Genomic DNA, 17471 nt, shown 5'->3' on the forward strand with positions numbered 1-17471 from the left:
TATAAAGCACAAATACAGCGTTCTTCCCTTCCAAAGAAACAGTCTATTTCATATGGATTTTCACTTGATACCAGCATCTTATCCCCCTATATCAAGTTGCATGGTACACACCACAGAAATTGCCAAACTTTCAGATCTGCAGCTACATCTATGTGATATGGGAAACAAGCAAAGGACCAAGCAGATGAAGTTTCAGAGAACAAGCATGGCAGAAAAGATATGGTCGGGTGGAGCAAGTGGGGTGCCCGTCTTCTGTTTTCTTTTCTATATGCCCGTCTTACCTCAAATGAGATAAAAAATCGTAATAATTGTTTCAGGAGCAGATTTATAAGATACAGTACCAGAGGGTGACAAGAGCAGCAATGCCACTTAAGATGCACAACCTATCTAACCGGTTTTCATTTCTCATTTTCTCCTCTTTCAGCTCTGTTTGGGCCCTAGAATATTGATGACATGACTCAAGGACCTCACTGTAATTCTTGCTCCGGTGGCAGCTCAATGCTTCTTTCAAGACCAGCAGACTGCTTCTTCCATTTACATGAGCACCAGCCATGTCTTCAAGCTGCATGCTTAACTCCATCAGCTTCAAAGTTGTCGCTCCGTCAACCATCCTCCACTTCATAACAAGAATGCACTGTACAACTTGACAAGGCAATATATCTTTGGCAGGAAGAATTGATCCAAACCGTATCAAGAAATCCTCATCTGTCGGCCAATGCCTTTGCCCTCCAAGAGGACTCCAGCTAGCTAGATTAGCAGCCTGTTTCATTTTCCTGTTCACCACAATCCAGCTGAGCCTAATCCCATCACGAAGCTCCTTCCACAGTTTCCCTTCTTTTCTTTCCCTATCTATGGATTCAATAGATGGCAACCCATCTTCGGTTGATAGTGTAACCTCCCCATCTTCTGGGATGTGGTTTTCCTCAGAGCAGCTGAGCAGATCGATTCGGAATGGGCAGTTGTAGAACCAGTCATGGAAGTGGTCAAAATCAGGAATTCCCCAAACAACCTTTGAATAAACTATCTTTTCTTTGAACCTAACATCCACAATTGAGACCAGATCAGAAGGAGAAACGTTCTCACATTCATCGAGTTCATCATAATAGTAATCATCCTCCCACCATTCATCAAAGAACTCAAGAACAGAGTCAAAATTGACGTTGGGTAGTTCCTTGTTTATAATAAGAGGAAAGCAATCTGCATAAAACTTGCGAAAGCCCCCCATTGATGAAATCAATCTCCTTACATCCTCTCTCTTTGTGGAGGGCCACAAGGAACCACAAACGTTCTCCCATAGCCTCTCTTCTCTGGAAATGGAGCGAAAATCGGCACAAGCGCATCCTGCACTAGCCAAAGTGGCACCATCCAGGCGCCTTAGAATGTCGTAAAAGAGATCAACGCTCAGAGATGTGATACTGCCCGTCTGAGCAACCGACATTCTTTGTATCGATTCCTCACCCTGTGGAACCCCAATTACAGATACCGATTCAAGCTGATGGAGAAGAGAACAAGAAGAGCATCAAAATCAACACAACAGATCAGCAGCAGGGACAACAGAAATTATCAAAATTAAAAGAGGAAAAGCTGATCAAGATGCGAAGGCATTCCTTAACCACTTCGCTGGAAAAGAAAATGAATCTAACAAGATGGAAGAAGAAACAAAGCATCGACTTTTTATGTTTTCCCCTTTTCAATAGGGTGGAGGCTCGTTTTAAGCTAAACCAACAAAGGGATTGCACTGAGTCGCGCAAGGTGCCCTCAGGAATTCAATATCTAATCATCCACAGACGGGAATTAGACCAAGTCTTCACTACAGGGAGCAGAAATTTCAGAGAAACAGGCTCAATAATTCTATAGCGTTTAATGTTCCTCATTAAATCTCGTCATATCACATATGAACACGTTGTCTTCATCGATTCTAAACCAATCGAGTAGCACCAAATACAGAAACCAGAGACGAACAAACAAAAACGGAAAGATACGAAAAAGTGGCATTTAAATCGAACCAAACATCGGCAAACTGAAACTGCTCACCTCATTGACAAGCACGAGGATGAAGTTTGGAAAGGAGAAACATGGCCCTTTTGGACCCGCGACGGAAACAGAACTCCATTCTCATAAGCTCTCAGCAAATGGCAGAATTCTCTCACTCCTTCTCCGGTTGTTGTGTTCTGATGAGTCCAAATGAGTCCCAGTCGCGTCCGAGTCAAAAACCAGAGACCTCTCCAACCCACGGCTCGCTTCCCCCGCTTTGATCAACTCCGCACATATATGAAGGAAATTTGTAGCATGGCACTCGGGTTTTAGTTTATTTGTATAGCTGCCAAATTCTTTTTATTTTCACGTTTAGCTGGCTCAGGTAAGAACATGAACCCTTTCATTTTTTTTTTCTTCTTCTAGCTTCTTCCACGAGACACAGCTTCCATATTAGTCTCTTCATCGACCACCTACTAATGTCTTATCAATGTTGTTGTTACCATATCGTATTCATTCATGTCACTCATCGTTTCAGGCCATACCTAAAATTATGTACGAGTTGAAAGGTACTTTGCATCATTTTAGATTAGTTTTAATACTTATTGATAAAGTTAGATGCCAAGTCAATATAAGCAGATGACTATGGAATCAATGGCGACACTGACAATACTAATTTTGTTGTCACTAAGTTGAAGCAGTTGGATCATGCTGAAAGTTGCAGCGCAAGTGTTGAAATCTGGTGTCTTTCAATTAAAAATTTGAAGTTCTTAAGTTCTATCCTTTTATAAGGCAAGAATTTTTACTTGTCCTTTTTGCGCATAAATATCTAAAACTTTCGTCTTACAATTATAAATCTCTTACATTTCTCTGATACCCTCGTCCGGATCTTAAAACAGCATATTTTTAGTCCGATACCTCATAGCTTTTATAGTATAATGTGAATCCACTGTTTTAAGATCCAGGAATTTTCTTCTAGTGCAGATCTGAGATCATCCTTGGAATCTTCAGTCTCAAATGATTGATCTCAAGCTTTGTTGGTGGATACAGCCGATTGGCAACTAAGAGTTGTCCACATCCACTTGTTTTTTATTTTCTATTTAAAAACGTAAAAGCTAATTTAAAATAATATCTAAAAAGAAGCCTAGTTATAAGTATGGATATGATTTGATGTTGACAACACTGCTCAATAACTCTCTCTCTCTCTTTATCTTCAAGATGATTGTCCACTGTCAAGAAATAGATGATATATTTCAAATCTACCTAATTAAGAAAGCTCATTTACAGATTGCATGATTTGCTCGATTTTGCACCATTCCATGGCAGTGGATATGCCAATATCAGATGCCACCTTCTGATTCCAAGGCATACTTTTGAATAGTATTCTTCAACGAGGAGATTTACCTAAAGTTTAGAGTGCATCATCTTCAAAATTAAGGGTCCATAGTATATACAATCATCTCCAAAATACATCTCCTGCTAAAGAGATCGTGCGAATTAAATATCCATGAAAACCAAGGAAATTTTCCATTTATAATCTTCTCTTTTGCATGAATAGTGATTGGGACTATATGGATCAAATGGACTTACTCACTGGATTTCTAGTCATTTTAGGATTTCTAGTCATTTTAGGACATTGGTTCTTATATATCTGAGTTGTCGTCATGCAGATTTCCATTCTATTGGATCTTATGTGAGTTGATGTAGGAGTGAGTCGGGTCATTACAGTGGTATCAAAATATACTTCAATACTTGGGGTTGAAGTCTGATGTATGTGCCTTAAAGGAGGTAGGTGGATTATAATACCCAACTTTTAAAAGTCTAGTTTCATATTAAAAATTGTAAAAAATCTTTAAGAACTTATAAAAAAGATTGCTATGTGGTTGATTGTTTGGTTCATAACCTTGTTGGGTTTGAACTGAAATTGCTAGGGAGTGTATTAGGATTCATCAGACCAGAGGCCCGAGCCTAGTATGGGAGTGAGCTGGGTGGTCACAATTGAGGATATACTCTAGGTTTCTTTATGTCATAAATATGTAGAGTACTAAAAATTTTATGTTTAGATGCAGTGGAACTTGGCTTAGGTCTACTACAAGGTCTAGCTTGTTCTTCTGCAGAAGATGAGTTTAAATGGATCTAGGAGGAGACTTGGCTCGCCCAATGGACATGGTCTAAGTCTAAGTTAGGGCTATTCAGATGAGAAGGCCCTTTCGGCAAACGAAGAGACCAGAGTTCTGGTAAATAATAATAATAATAGTAGAGTGAAGGAAGTTAAGGCGTAGCTAATCTGCTTTGAAATATGGTTCCTTCAATGATTTGATTATTTCAGCAGCGTCTCACAACCACCACCTTTGATCTACATCTTCCATAAAAGCTCAACTAGTAGTCATATGTTGTGACGATTTATTTTTACTACAGTGTTGGACCAGAAAGTCCTAGAACTGGTCAGAAAGGTCCATTAATATTCACTTAACTCAAATATGAAATAATATCTTTTGTGTGGACCATGTGACCTTTTCCAACATATGAATTCACCTTTCCCGATATAGTCACATACTTAAGTTAAATATCAGTTTTTCATCTTGGAAAGGAAGATGATTTCTTACGGGACTTTCACTTAAGGGTCATGTACCTACCAATTATATTTTATGTCATTCAAATCATACGTCAAACCAAGGCCATCCATCTGAAAGCAGATGGATGGTCCTGATTGACTTTTTTTTTTTTTCTTAAACATTAATCCGCCCCACCACCGGCGGCAGCCCTGCTGGGAGCCCCAACAGCCCCCCCATCCCCGCCGTCAGAGAGAGAGAGAGAAATGGGATCAATCTGAACCTCAGATTTAGACAGAGGAAGAGGAGAGAGAGGAAAGAAGAGGATCAATATGAACCTCAGATTTAGACAGAGGAAGAGGAGAGAGAGGAAAGAAGAGGATCAATATGAACCTCAGATTTGATGTCCCATGATGTCTATATGCATATAGAGTTATCATTCAGTTTCTCTCTCTCTCTCTCTCTCTCTCTATATATATATATATATATATATATATATATATATATATATATATGTATATATATATTACAAAAAAGCAACACATTACTGCAGATTCACCTTGTGGAAGTTGGTGGAAGGCTGGAGAATGAGATAAATAACTTATACCCATCTTGTTGCCGGCTTCAATAAGAGAAGATGATCATATGTTTTGGCATGACCAAGATGAAAGTTTCACCAGCCCAAAAGGTTACAAGTCATAATATGCGTCACACAAAAATAGTCCTAGTTCAAACACTATAAGCATGAGTGAACATATGGATGCCAACACATCAGATTCAAATGAAACATATTTTTTTTTTATTCACATGTTTAGATTTAAATACAAACAAAGAAAATTCATGTTTGAATCCATATTAGAAAACCGATTTTACAATCTTAATCCGGTCTATATCTGATTTTTATGTTCACATCCAAATCCAAATTTTGAACCAAATCTAGCCAATTTTCAAAATCTAAGAGTGTTAGAGATCAATAAATTATACATTTGTTTGAAACTAAATTCGATCCAAATTTGAATCCAATCGGATATTTATGTATATCCAAATCCAAATTTAATCAGATGTCATTTTAAACCGAACTCCAGTCTAGATATATATAGTTTTTTTCATATTCAATTTCCTCTCCGTTCAAAATCAAATATATTGGCATCAGTGAACATAATCAACTTTTCTATATATATATATATAAGATTTTTATTTAAACATAAAAAAACTTTTAAGAGCTGGTGTGGGCAACTGCCCTCATCACCGCTGGATGGTGGAGAGACATTTATATCACTCTTATGGAGACAGCCCAAGATCCCATTGACAAGAAAGAAAAATGTAAGGGCCTTCGGGCGTTGGCCCAAACGATGGGATAACCTCTCGCGCACCAAGAACATAAAAACAAAATTCAATGGAAATATCTTTCCTCGAAAGTTTTCGCTGTATATCCAAACAAGGTAAAATTTGTCCACGTAAAATGTTTTCGAAGCAACAAGTGAACAACGAAAATGCCGCAAGTGAACAACAAAAATGGAGGGAAAATTTCACCCGCACAAATCCCTCGAGCATTCTATCACACCCTCGAGCCCAAAGAACAAACAAAAGCCTTCCGCGATGAGCTCGTTATCTTTGGTCGCGATCTCGGGACGCGCGCTTTCGACGGTGAGAAGGAGCGGCCGGAAGGGGCGAGACGAGGAATGAATAGGTTGTTGGCGTTCTTAGGCTTGGGGCTGGCGGGCTTCGTCCTTCTGACGAGGAGGAGGAGGAGCAATGGGAATCGGAAGAGTCAGCAGAGGGGCAGAACTTCCGAAGATTTCGGCGCGTTCATCGAGAGATTCGTCATCCCCCCGCCTCCGGACCCTTCCCTCCCTCTCGCCGGCCTCACCTTCGCCGTCAAAGACATGTTGTCTCCGTTCTTCTCTAACTCCATCGAAATCTTTTAGGCGTTAAATTTTTTGGAATTCGATTACTGGGTGTCATGCCCTATTCTCGCCGTTTACATCTCTGGTCACTCTGCTTCAGTAGCCAAATGAAATGGTGAATTTTAGCTTCAGACACACTTTAGGGGACTTGGGTAATTGATTGGATCAAAGAAGTAGCACAATGCAGTTGAAATTGGGGTACTCCAAATGTTGCCGCCATAGTACAAGTATAGTTAGAGTGTGGTGAACTACATTCCTGATGTTTTCTCACATACTAAAAGAATCAGTAACTCGAATGAAAAGGCAGAAAACTTTTGGCTTCTCTTTTGGTCAAGCTTAGGTAAGAAAAAAGGCAAAGATCGTTTCCTACCCCTTTCTAGTTAGGGTGGAATCCCTCATGATTACTTCTTAGATAGGAAGCAGACTAGAAGGTTGCATTCAAGGTTTTGAAGTTGCAGAAGTCAAAAATTCAATATGTAAGGTGCATTTTATTGACATAACTGGAAGGAGTCTATCTAGCTCTAACTGCCTATCGGGAACACGTATCTAGTAGTCTCTGTGTGCTTATATGTCTGACAATCAATTCTTGCCAGCGAGGGGGGCAATAGGCTTTTTCCTTTTTTTTTTAAAAAAAAAATTGACAATATGGGTGTCACCCACTTTAGAAATCTTAGATCATCTAATTGTATATCCCAGAAATTTCGAAATCAATACAGTTCTTGATATGTTAAGTTCTTAAAAGTCCATCTTCTCACAAGAAAGATCCCAGCTTTTCTTTGTGATAAAAGAAGCAAGCTAAATATATGCCGTATGAATGGTGGGAGGGACACACACATACCAGCACCATTATCAGGAAAAAGGACAAAAAAACCATAAGTCTATTTGCTGGAAATATATAATGACCCCTAGAAGTGCATATGAACAAAACAGTGTTTCGGTGCGAATATGGTGGACAAAAGATATCGTTCAATTGAAGGAACATAACTATTAGCATCAGTTGTCTTGACTCATTCCAAACACGTAGATGTTGTTTTTACATGGTTGTTTTACCAAGGACAAGCAACACCGCGTTTGTGCCCGTCTTTCCTAAGCATGCTTTTTCTGCAGTTGGTTTTCTTGTTTATTGAGCTATGTTTTTTTCTTTTTTGGGGAATGATGATTTTCAGATTTGAAATTGAGGGACGAGTTACTGGGTTTGGCAACCCGGACTGGGCAAGGACACATGAAGCTTCGTCTTGCACGTCTCCCGTGGTTTTGGCTCTCATCCAAGCTGGGGCGACTTGTGTTGGCAAAACTGTCATGGACGAGTTCGCTTACAGGTCTGGACCTATTTTTGTCTCTGAATGCTATACCCTTTCTTGGTTTTCTCAGTTTAAAAATGTTTTGAGAAAGCTCTAATCTTATTTAACTGAAACAGCTTCCATGCTTCCCTGTTCGCTTTCCTTTTTTATATCTGAATTCCTGGTTGGTGAAATGGGGCTAGAAAAACGGACAAAAAATGGAACCAAGTTCGTTTTTGGTATTATTGTAATGATTGAGCGCAATGGAGATGTCAAAAGGTCACCTGACGATAAAAACTCTGAATGTCCTCCTTGGGGCGGTTTTGTTATTTCCTGCAGCTGATTGATCTATCCTGTCTTATCTTTGATACGGGTACCTGTTGTTTCCTTCTGCAAGTAGGAGTAGCGTTCTTGTTGAAAATTGAAATGAAAAGAGATCAGAAGATAGCAGCTCTAAATGTGATGTCATCACATGAATATCGTAGTCCACTATTGTTTGCCAATTTCCTTTTAATACAGAAGAAATGCCTTGCATTATCTCTCATCTGTTCTGAATATGTCGTTATTTCCGACTTTCCTGCAGTGCATGTAACATAGATCTTAATTGTTGAAAGAAACAATTGGGCGTGCATGCGAATAATAATGCATTAAGCATGCACAGAGGCATTACACAAAAAAGCATCGTTTCACTTACTCTATCTAGTTGACTGGGTGAGAGAATTCCAATAATGTGTTCTACCTAATTTGCAGCATCAATGGAGAAAATAAGCACTATGGGACCCCTACTAATCCATCAGCACCTATGAGGGTACCTGGAGGGTCTTCTAGTGGCTCAGGGGTTGCAGTTGCTGCAAAACTTGTCGATTTTTCTCTTGGTGAGAGTGGCATGCATTTTCTTTCTATAATCTAGTTATTGTTTGGCTGCAGCTTCCTCGGGATCATAAGTAGGATGCTTCTCCACATTCTAGATTTTGTTCGATATGGGAATTATAGTATCTGATTAGGGGCGAATAGTTATTGTTCAGGACATGTTTTAGGATCTTAGAGCTTATCATTCTTGAACCTGCCACTTTAATCTTGTAATAGCTTACTTCTCTACATGCATTGCAATCCATATATCTGCTCTTTTGTCTTCTTCACATTAATCTGTATCCTTTTCCTGGATATAGATTCTGTTCTCCTGGATCTGTAAAACCATGTTTTCTTGCAAAAGTTCTCCTTTTTTGTTTCAGTATCCTATGTGACCTTTAAGATTTGTTGTGAAATGTGATTTAGGTTGAAACGGTCATTTTTACGTACAAGTATGCATCTGATGCCTTGTTGCTGTGAAGTATAAACGGCAGTGGAAAGTTGTGGACAATTAACTTTTTTATTTTGAACTCGGTTTTGCCCAACAGGTACTGATACTGGTGGCAGTGTGAGGGTGCCTGCAGCTTTTTGTGGTATTTTTGGCTTCCGTCCATCACATTCAACAGTTTCTTCAACCAATGTCATTCCTATGGCTCAAAGCTTTGATACTGTTGGTAATATCAGCATTTTTTCCCCCTATTTTCATTTTCATCTTCATTCCTTTTTCAAATTTCTTAAGTGATTTTGCTTGATTCCTCAAAATACAATTTGGTGCTTGATACATCATCCTTATTACTTAAGCATCATAATAATGAGTTAATCCAGATGTACAATTTTATCGGAGAGGGTCTGCTTGTAGGGTGCAACTTAAGCAAATCTATTACTAGAAAGGTATAGAGATGGACAAATTTGACCCTTATCTGGTAGAGTCCATCACGTAAGTATGTGATTTACTTGAGGAGAGGAGTAGTGAGTCTAGTGACCCAAAATAAGGCCTAACTCCTAGTTTGAGCTACAAAGGAGTCAATTCATGTCAAGTGTAGATCCACATGTGGTGCTTGTATAAATTTATGATTGACGTGGACAACTGCATTGGCTTTACTCTGGTTCTGTTGCACTTTGCTTGCTGCAACTGAATTTATTTTATCCTGAGATGCCCACTATGCAACCAAATTTATTTTATCCTGAGATGCCCCCCACTATTTGAAATAATCAATGGATGAGAAGTTCATGCACAAAAAATGATAATAGCCTGCTTTTATTGAAGAGTATTTTATTTGAGCCATCCATTTTAAGGACCTTGATTATATATGCTAATTCTGAATTATTACAAATAGAATTTTCATGCACCATGGCAGTGGTTTTTTGGATGTTATTTCTAACAACTGCCATTATAAAGTTGACAAAACTTACTGTCTAATTTTTGATGCATTGTGAAGGTTGGTTTGCTAGGAATCCATCAATTTTGAGCCAAGTGGGACAGGTGCTTTTGCAACAATCTGGGGCAGATCGCTTACCTCATCACATCTTGATTGCTGATGATTGTTTCAAATTTTTGAGTGTTCCATGTGATGAAGTTGTCCATTCTGTTATTCAGGTGGCTGAGACGTTTGGCTGTGAGTTCCCACTTTCATCATTATTTCTCTGGTCTCTTGGTTATCTCTAGGCAGAGTTGCAAGCAGATTTGACCGGATGGATATGCTTGACATATGCATTTGACTTAATTTTTGAACACTAATTCTGAAACAAATCCCACCAAAATAACACTGGGATAATAAGTTTTCTATCTGAAAATAGAGTTCTTGGACCAAAAGAATGTTCCTTACATGTGAAAAAGTCCAAGTGGTTTTGATTGAATCCCAGTCTGACCTTATTACCAACTTTGAACCTGTAAACCATTTTCTTGAAGACAACCATAATCCGATCTATTTTTAGCATGGATATACTTCTTTAGAGTTCAGTGTCCTAGTCAGAAACATAATTATCAAACGTTGGTTATATAGCACCCGTATAAGCCTAACCATCTTCAGCCTAGTCTGTAGATTGCTGACAGGTTAAGCATCTTGAATGTCATTTCAATAGGTTGCATCATAATTATCTTTTACTACCTTTTTTTATTCAGGTCAAATTGATCACAAAAATTTAGCTGACTACATCAATGTTAATGTCCCAAGCTTGCAAGTGTTCATGGAGAAAGACTGCCAAGAAGAGGAACACTTGATTTCAACTTTACATGCAGTTTCAACTGCCATGCGCTTATTGCAAAGGTGGGTCTAATAAATTTTTATGTGGTGTGTTAGCCACCATCTATATTGTTTGTGAAACTATTTGTTCCTTTTGAAGCTGGATGGGAAAAGGATAATTGAGAGTGGAAAATACAATAATGCTGCCTATTTAGACAAATTATATTTGAGAAGAACTATAGCCACTATCACATTTAAGATTTGATATGGCCACAGAAAGTTGATTCCTCACAAATGGATGGAGTTTTATAAAAACTGCTAAAAGTCAAGTTTATGCTTCACAATGTATACCTATGACAATCTAGTAAACCATCCATAAAATCATTGTAACAATGATTTTAGATAAGCACTTGGGGCCTAGGTTCTGCATCAGAATAGATTAGCTCGAGAGTTCTTGAAGTTTTACTAAGAGAGAAAGGGACTTTGTTAATTGGATGGTTTCAAAATGTTGAAGTGTGTGCCTCTTGTGGCAACTAATGAGCCCTAATCCATTGTACTGCATTGTACTTTTGTTTGACCCAAGAATATTGGATATGTAAGCTGATGGCAACAGGGAAGATGCTAAACTTAGCCCAGTTTCAAGCTTAAACGTAGGAACTACCACCTACATCTCTATCCCTATCCCTATGCCTATGCGTCTCTCTATTGATAGGGTGATGCTTAAGGTTGTTACCGTCTAATACAAGGGGTTTAAAGTTGATGCACATTGAAAATGGTACTGACATGGGGATCAATCTTCCTGTAATAGAGGAAGAAATAGCTTATCTGGCACTTTTTATATCTATTTACATTTCTGCTTCATTTAAATGTGCTAACAGTGGCTTGAGTTTTATGCTGCAGATATGAGTTCAGAAATAACCATGGTGAGTGGTTCAGAAGTGTCAAACCCGACATAGGTCCTGGAATTTTAGAACGTGTACAGGAAGCACTTGCTGTAAGTGAGGAGAATATCAAGTATTCTGTTGCAGCAAGATCTGAAATACATTCTGCAATCAGTGATCTTCTAAAGGTATTCTTAGAGCCGATCCTTTGAGCTGCTAGAGAAAATGAAAGAACATCTTCATGTGAAATGGAACTCTTTGTTCCTTAAACATGATTTTTGGTGGAAATTTTCGTCACATGCTATTATGCTAACATTCTCATGATACATGAAAGATTGGTGGTCTTGCCTAGAGCCGTGTTCTTCATGTGTGGGTTGCATGTCAGTTGTAGTTCCCAGCTAGCTTGCATCAATTCTGCTAACCCTTTTATATATTTCCACTCAAATCTTGCTTAAGAGGGTTGGGTGCAAATTATTGTGAGATGTACATAAAGCTTGAGGTTCTGGTAGGTGTGCAATGATTCCTAAATTCCCGATAGAAATGGCACCACCATAGTGTGACTGTGAATGGAAAACCAATTCATATTACAAATTTCAGCCTATGCCCGTAACCTGATTGGCATTTGCTAGAGTCTATGATGTTTCCGTTTTTGAAAGCCCTAAGAATTTATAGGTTTAGTTTTTTTTATATTTATTTTGCTGATGTTGACATCTTTAAAGGCAAATCTATGTTATGTTCTGCCATGGGTGAGTGGTGGATCTGCCCAAACCTGATGTATAATCTTGCATTGTTTTCTGATGCTTCTTGGTGGAAACGTTTGGTGTGCATTTCCAGTTGTAAGCTTGGATTTTTTTTTTTTTTTTTTTGTTCTTAGAAAACTAAAAGGAACAGTAAATGTCTAAAGGGTATAATGGTCTGATTGGCCAGCATCAGCAAGTTTTAGTTCAAAACTCACTATGCATGATTAGCATGCTGCAAAGTTACTGAATTGGCAAAATATTCATGTATGTGCCTGAGGATTTTAGAGGTGACTGGGTTGCAGGGATGACTCCAAATTGAACATGCAGTTCATCTTAAATTTAGTCAGGTTCAAATGCTTGGTGGTTGTGATCTTGGATTGCTCGGACTGGTATGACGTTCTGGATCCCAGGTCCTCACTTCCTGAACCATGGGCCTCCAATTAATTTGTTTCTCCGTCTATAAATGCCTCAGAGTTGTCTGATGCACAGGAAACTGTACTTGACCGGACTGTTTGCATTGATGACGTGGTGCAAGTGCGAGTTTCATATTGTAAATTCATGTACCGTTGCCTATTGTATTCAGTCTGCTCTACGCAATACAATATGGGGCTGTTTGTCATTCTTTATTCAAAATAAATCCTACTTATTTTCTAATCCACTTTTCAGGATGATAGTATTCTGGTCATGCCTACCGTTCCGGGCCCGCCTCCTAAACTGCAGACTAAAGGGATCATGCTAGATGATTTTAGGGCTAAAGCCTTCAGTTTGTTGGCAATTTCTGGCATGTCTGGCTGCTGTCAGGTACTTATTTCATACCATTAACGCCTGGACTGATGGCAAAAACTCTTGCTACAAATTATTTGTCTCAACGTTGCTATTGCAGGTCACCATGCCACTGGGTACATATGATGGTTGTTCAGTTGGAGTTTCATTCTTGGCAAGCCCTGGTTCTGATCAGTTTTTACTCAACACAGTGCAGAAGATGCATAGTTCTCTTGCTGGAGAAGCGACAACTTTTTGAACCAAAGAGTTATCCATGATTATCCTCCTTCCTCTCTTCTACATTTCATCTCTGTTTCGCTTCGGTGACCCTGATGGTGTTATGACAGGACTACTAGGGAACTAGCTCTGATATACAGAAGTTTTGTAGCGTTTACTCTCTTCCGCGCGTACTTTTTGGGATGTGTTCTTATGCCTTTTCATAGAAAAAACTTGAAAATACATGCATATACTTTCTCATACACCTATCAGGACTAATGGTGTGATTAATTATTTGTATGTAATGCATTACTACATGGCATAAAGTTCTTGATAGGTGCCAGTATCCATATGTGCGAAACCAAGTCCCCACCTGCCCGCGTCATGACATGATGCACGATAACCAATTTTTATCAATATCATGCTGATTTTTTGGAAACCAGAACCTGTTCTATTAACATTGCTAGGATCAAGTTTGAAATGCAGACATGACCAAGTGTTCTTCAAATAGCTTCTGGATGTTATGATGGTGGATCCATAGTTATCGATATGATGTAGACTTACTCTTCGCCACCCACAGTGCACCTGCAATAGTTGATGCATATGGGTGTTCATTCTCATATTACGTACGCCGTATAAATGACAATTCCGGAGTACATCAGCCTTTCAAGCAATCCTGAGGCAGGAAAAGTTACTTGGTTTATGGTAACCAACATGGGGGAGTCTGGTTCTTGATGGGAGCTTTAACGCTGCTACTTTGCACCTTGACTGGCAGGTCCTTGCAAGGCTCTTCGTCATTCAAGAGAATAATAAAAAGGACTACCATGTTAATTTGTTAAAAGTTGGCCATTTATGCATGATATTTGAACTTGAAGCAGTAATATGTGAATTCTCTACAGAGTAATCCCTCTCCACCTCCACAAAAGGAAAAGAATGGAAGGAAAACAGGGTGGGAGGAGACAAGAAATCATGGTAGCAAACGGACCCTGGGCCAGCGATTGATTTAGAACGCTTGTATCGGCTAAACTTTTCGTTTGCGGTGCCTTTTGAGCCGCGCGCCCCAACTTATTGGCGGTGAGACCTTACTCGTGTTGTCCTTCTGGTAAAGCGGACAAAGGGAGTCGAAAAAACGACAGAGGGAGCAACGAGGGCGGAGCAGTTGGGCTTGTGGTGGTACAGTCGAAGGCCAGGATGGCTGCCGTGAATTTTCTGCTGAGGCGTTCGAGCCCTTCCATGAAGAAAGTGGCGGCGCAAATGTTGGGAACCCGGGGTTATGCAGTTTCGGTGGGCACCGACATTGTCGAGTCTGCGCCCAGTGTCTCCCTTCAGAAGGCTCGATCCTGGGATGAAGGCGTCTCTTCGAAATTTTCTACAACTCCCCTCAAAGATATATTCAAGGTAGCATCCAGGAGCCGAACCGAGATATATATCTAGCGTGCTATTTCCTTTCCCCTTCTTTTTCTGCATGTTAATGGTAATTTTTCGCCTACCTTTTTCTTCGTTTTCAGGGCAAGAAGGTCGTCATATTCGGCCTCCCTGTAAGTTCTGCTGCTGCCGCACTTCTTGGTGTATTTTCATTTCCGTGTTTCCTGTTCTCTCCTTATCTCTCCCTATTGTTGATCTTTGTATATGGGGTGTTCAATGAAATGTTTTAATTTTTACCATGCTTGTGTTTGTTGACTCCTCTCCTAGAACAGTGAACGAACTTGTTCATTTAACCCGTTGTAATTTTTTTATTGGTTCGTGTTGTGAACTCCTACTGGAATGCATGGATTTATTTCTGCTCATTATCCTCTTCTCATTCTGTAGGGTGCTTACACTGGGGTTTGTTCAGCTCAGCATGTTCCTAGCTATAAGAATAACATTGAGAAGTTCAAAGCAAAGGGTGTTGATTCCGTTATCTGCGTTGCTGTTAATGATCCTTACGTTTTGAACGGTTGGGCAGAGAAGCTGCAAGCTAAGGATGCTGTAAGATAATTCTAGTTGCTATTTTCTGGTTCTTAGATAATTGGTTTGTTAGTGTCTGATGTTTATGTGCTTGATGTAGTTCAGCTGTTCACACGATCCTTTCTTGAGTCTTCTGATGTGCAATCTAAATGCTCTTGTTTCCATTGAGGCTTATTGTTTGTCCTGTTCTACAAGCCATACACATAAGCTATGGAGTGGTGTTAACAACATTACCAGACCTCCAACTCTAAATTGACACCTAATTACAAAATGGATTCATGTTTGAGGGGCACAAAACTGCATTCACAAAAATTTGATGTTCTTTGGATGAAGATGTCATTGTATCTGATGAGCCGCCGCATGTCAATTCAACTGTCGACACTCTGTTTTTCATTATCGTAGTAATGGGTAGAAGTAGAACTGTAGAACAAACAAGGAAACGAGCCATGCAGGTGCTAATTAACTCATTGAGAAATAACTGTTTGCCTGTTGAACAATTTATTTTGGTTTGTCTACAAGATCTGGTTTAAGCAAACAGACGCATCTGCAATTTAACCTATATATAAGTTCGGTAAACCCCCAATACATGTCGTGGGAGTCACTTGGCATTTTTTATCCTTAAAATTTTTCTTTTTGTTTGTCTGTCCTGAAACTTAATCGTGCCAGTGTTCGTTTGTCGTGAAAATAAAAGGCGGCTTAGATCGTCCTCAAGCACATACACAAGAAAGTTCTGAAAAGAAAAAATTCAAGATTGAAAAGGAGAACTGAATAGGTGATTAATAAATTGTTGGAAGCTATACAGGAGAATTTTCTGTATCTTTACTAGCAGCTGTCCTGGGAATTTCTTCCTAATCATATGAGGGTGTTTTATGAAACACTTATGCGCAATTCAAATGAAGCTAAATAGAGATGCCAATCTGCAAATGACTCTCTTTGTGTTTCCCAGATTGAATTTTATGGGGACTTTGATGGGAGTTTTCACAAAAGTATGGAATTGGGCGTGGACCTCTCAGCTGCCTTGCTTGGACCACGTTCACATAGGTACGTAATCGCATGCTCTGTCGCCCCCATTTATGCTGCTGTCGCATGGATGTTCCTTCTGCTGTTCTACATTAACTAAAATAGCTTGTGAGTCTCGTGCTGGTGGTGCATCTAAAGGGGAAGGAGAAATAGCAATCCAAACCGTGGGTAGGTTGAATATGTTGTACAACACTCCTGGAGTCATCCCATTTCCCCTGATAACTGGAAGATTATGACACCCTTAAGCTCCGGTAAACGTTCTTCGTAATAGTGGGCGATCTTCTCTCTACCCAAGTATGTTGGATTCAGGAAATCGGTTCTGTCAAGAACAAGTATTCAGTTCATTGGATGAAGCTTGAATCCGATCCGTGCAACTGGACTTCGTGACTGCGGAGTTAAGCTATGCGTGATTCGAAACGTGAATTCATTTTGATTTAACGTTTAGTTCTAAGTGGTGAAAATTTTCGTGAAATGCCCAGGGACACAACAAAGTTTCCATAATCATGAGTCGGAGTCTTTAACCTCTGGTTCATACATATGTACGTTCTACCCGGTTCATCATGCTCCTCGGGCTAAGCAACATAATTGGTGACTTGAATCTTGATCTAGTGTGCAGCAGGCAAACACAGATGGAGATTATAAGTACTGGCACGGTGCCCATAGAGATGCATTATCACAAAGATAAATTGGGAGGAAAAAAAGGGCCTGGGATTGCATAATGTGTAATGTATAGATGAGAACGTTCATTTCTGAGTAGATGTGCTCACTTAATCTGTTGTTGGTATCTTCATTTTCTTTATTTTGTTGGTGAAATCTGCAAGTGGAGTCTGCTAAGAAACGTTATTGGTTCGTTGCTTGTTCCTGACAGATGGTCGGCATACGTGGTCGATGGAAAAATCAAGGTATTTAATCTTGAGAAGGCCCCTTCAGAGTTTGAGGTTTCAGGGGGAGATGTAATCCTGGGGCAAATCTGAGCTTGGCTTAGGGTTATCTCTGCAGCAAATTTTCTTCTTTTCAAGTAATCTTACCGGTCAATGTAATAAGCAAGCATCTTTTGCCTGAGAAGTGCCACTATATTTAGATTTGCTACTCTTACCAATGAATGACTTCTTGACTGAAGTTTGGCAGGAAGATTTGGCTTTTCCATTTCCTTTTTTACT

General features: G+C 39.4%; 3 protein-coding genes across 3 annotated transcripts; 2 read left to right on the forward strand and 1 right to left on the reverse strand.

Annotated features, from left to right (window-relative positions):
- Nucleotides 1–220: 220 nt before the first annotated feature.
- LOC116263738 (F-box protein At2g27310-like) lies at nucleotides 221–2237 on the reverse strand. Its single transcript, XM_031643493.2, has 2 exons — nucleotides 2035–2237; nucleotides 221–1492 (listed from the first exon to the last, which is right to left on the reverse strand). Exon 2 carries the CDS (start codon nucleotides 1436–1438, stop codon nucleotides 326–328), a length of 1113 nt encoding a protein of 370 aa, XP_031499353.1. The 5' UTR covers nucleotides 1439–1492; nucleotides 2035–2237; the 3' UTR covers nucleotides 221–325.
- A 3823-nt stretch (nucleotides 2238–6060) lies between these two features.
- Nucleotides 6061–13680, forward strand: LOC116264241 (amidase 1). The gene is made up of 9 exons (XM_031644349.2): nucleotides 6061–6414; nucleotides 7600–7752; nucleotides 8464–8588; nucleotides 9111–9236; nucleotides 10002–10178; nucleotides 10685–10829; nucleotides 11646–11814; nucleotides 13033–13167; nucleotides 13250–13680. Exons 1-9 carry the CDS (start codon nucleotides 6209–6211, stop codon nucleotides 13385–13387), a joined length of 1374 nt encoding a protein of 457 aa, XP_031500209.1. The 5' UTR covers nucleotides 6061–6208; the 3' UTR covers nucleotides 13388–13680.
- A 164-nt stretch (nucleotides 13681–13844) lies between these two features.
- LOC116264243 (peroxiredoxin-2F, mitochondrial) lies at nucleotides 13845–17469 on the forward strand. Its single transcript, XM_031644353.2, has 5 exons — nucleotides 13845–14742; nucleotides 14853–14882; nucleotides 15154–15312; nucleotides 16238–16332; nucleotides 17180–17469. Exons 1-5 carry the CDS (start codon nucleotides 14536–14538, stop codon nucleotides 17283–17285), a joined length of 597 nt encoding a protein of 198 aa, XP_031500213.1. The 5' UTR covers nucleotides 13845–14535; the 3' UTR covers nucleotides 17286–17469.
- Nucleotides 17470–17471: the final 2 nt, after the last annotated feature.

This window comes from Nymphaea colorata, chromosome 11, assembly GCF_008831285.2.
Source record: "Nymphaea colorata isolate Beijing-Zhang1983 chromosome 11, ASM883128v2, whole genome shotgun sequence".
NCBI lineage: Eukaryota > Viridiplantae > Streptophyta > Magnoliopsida > Nymphaeales > Nymphaeaceae > Nymphaea > Nymphaea colorata.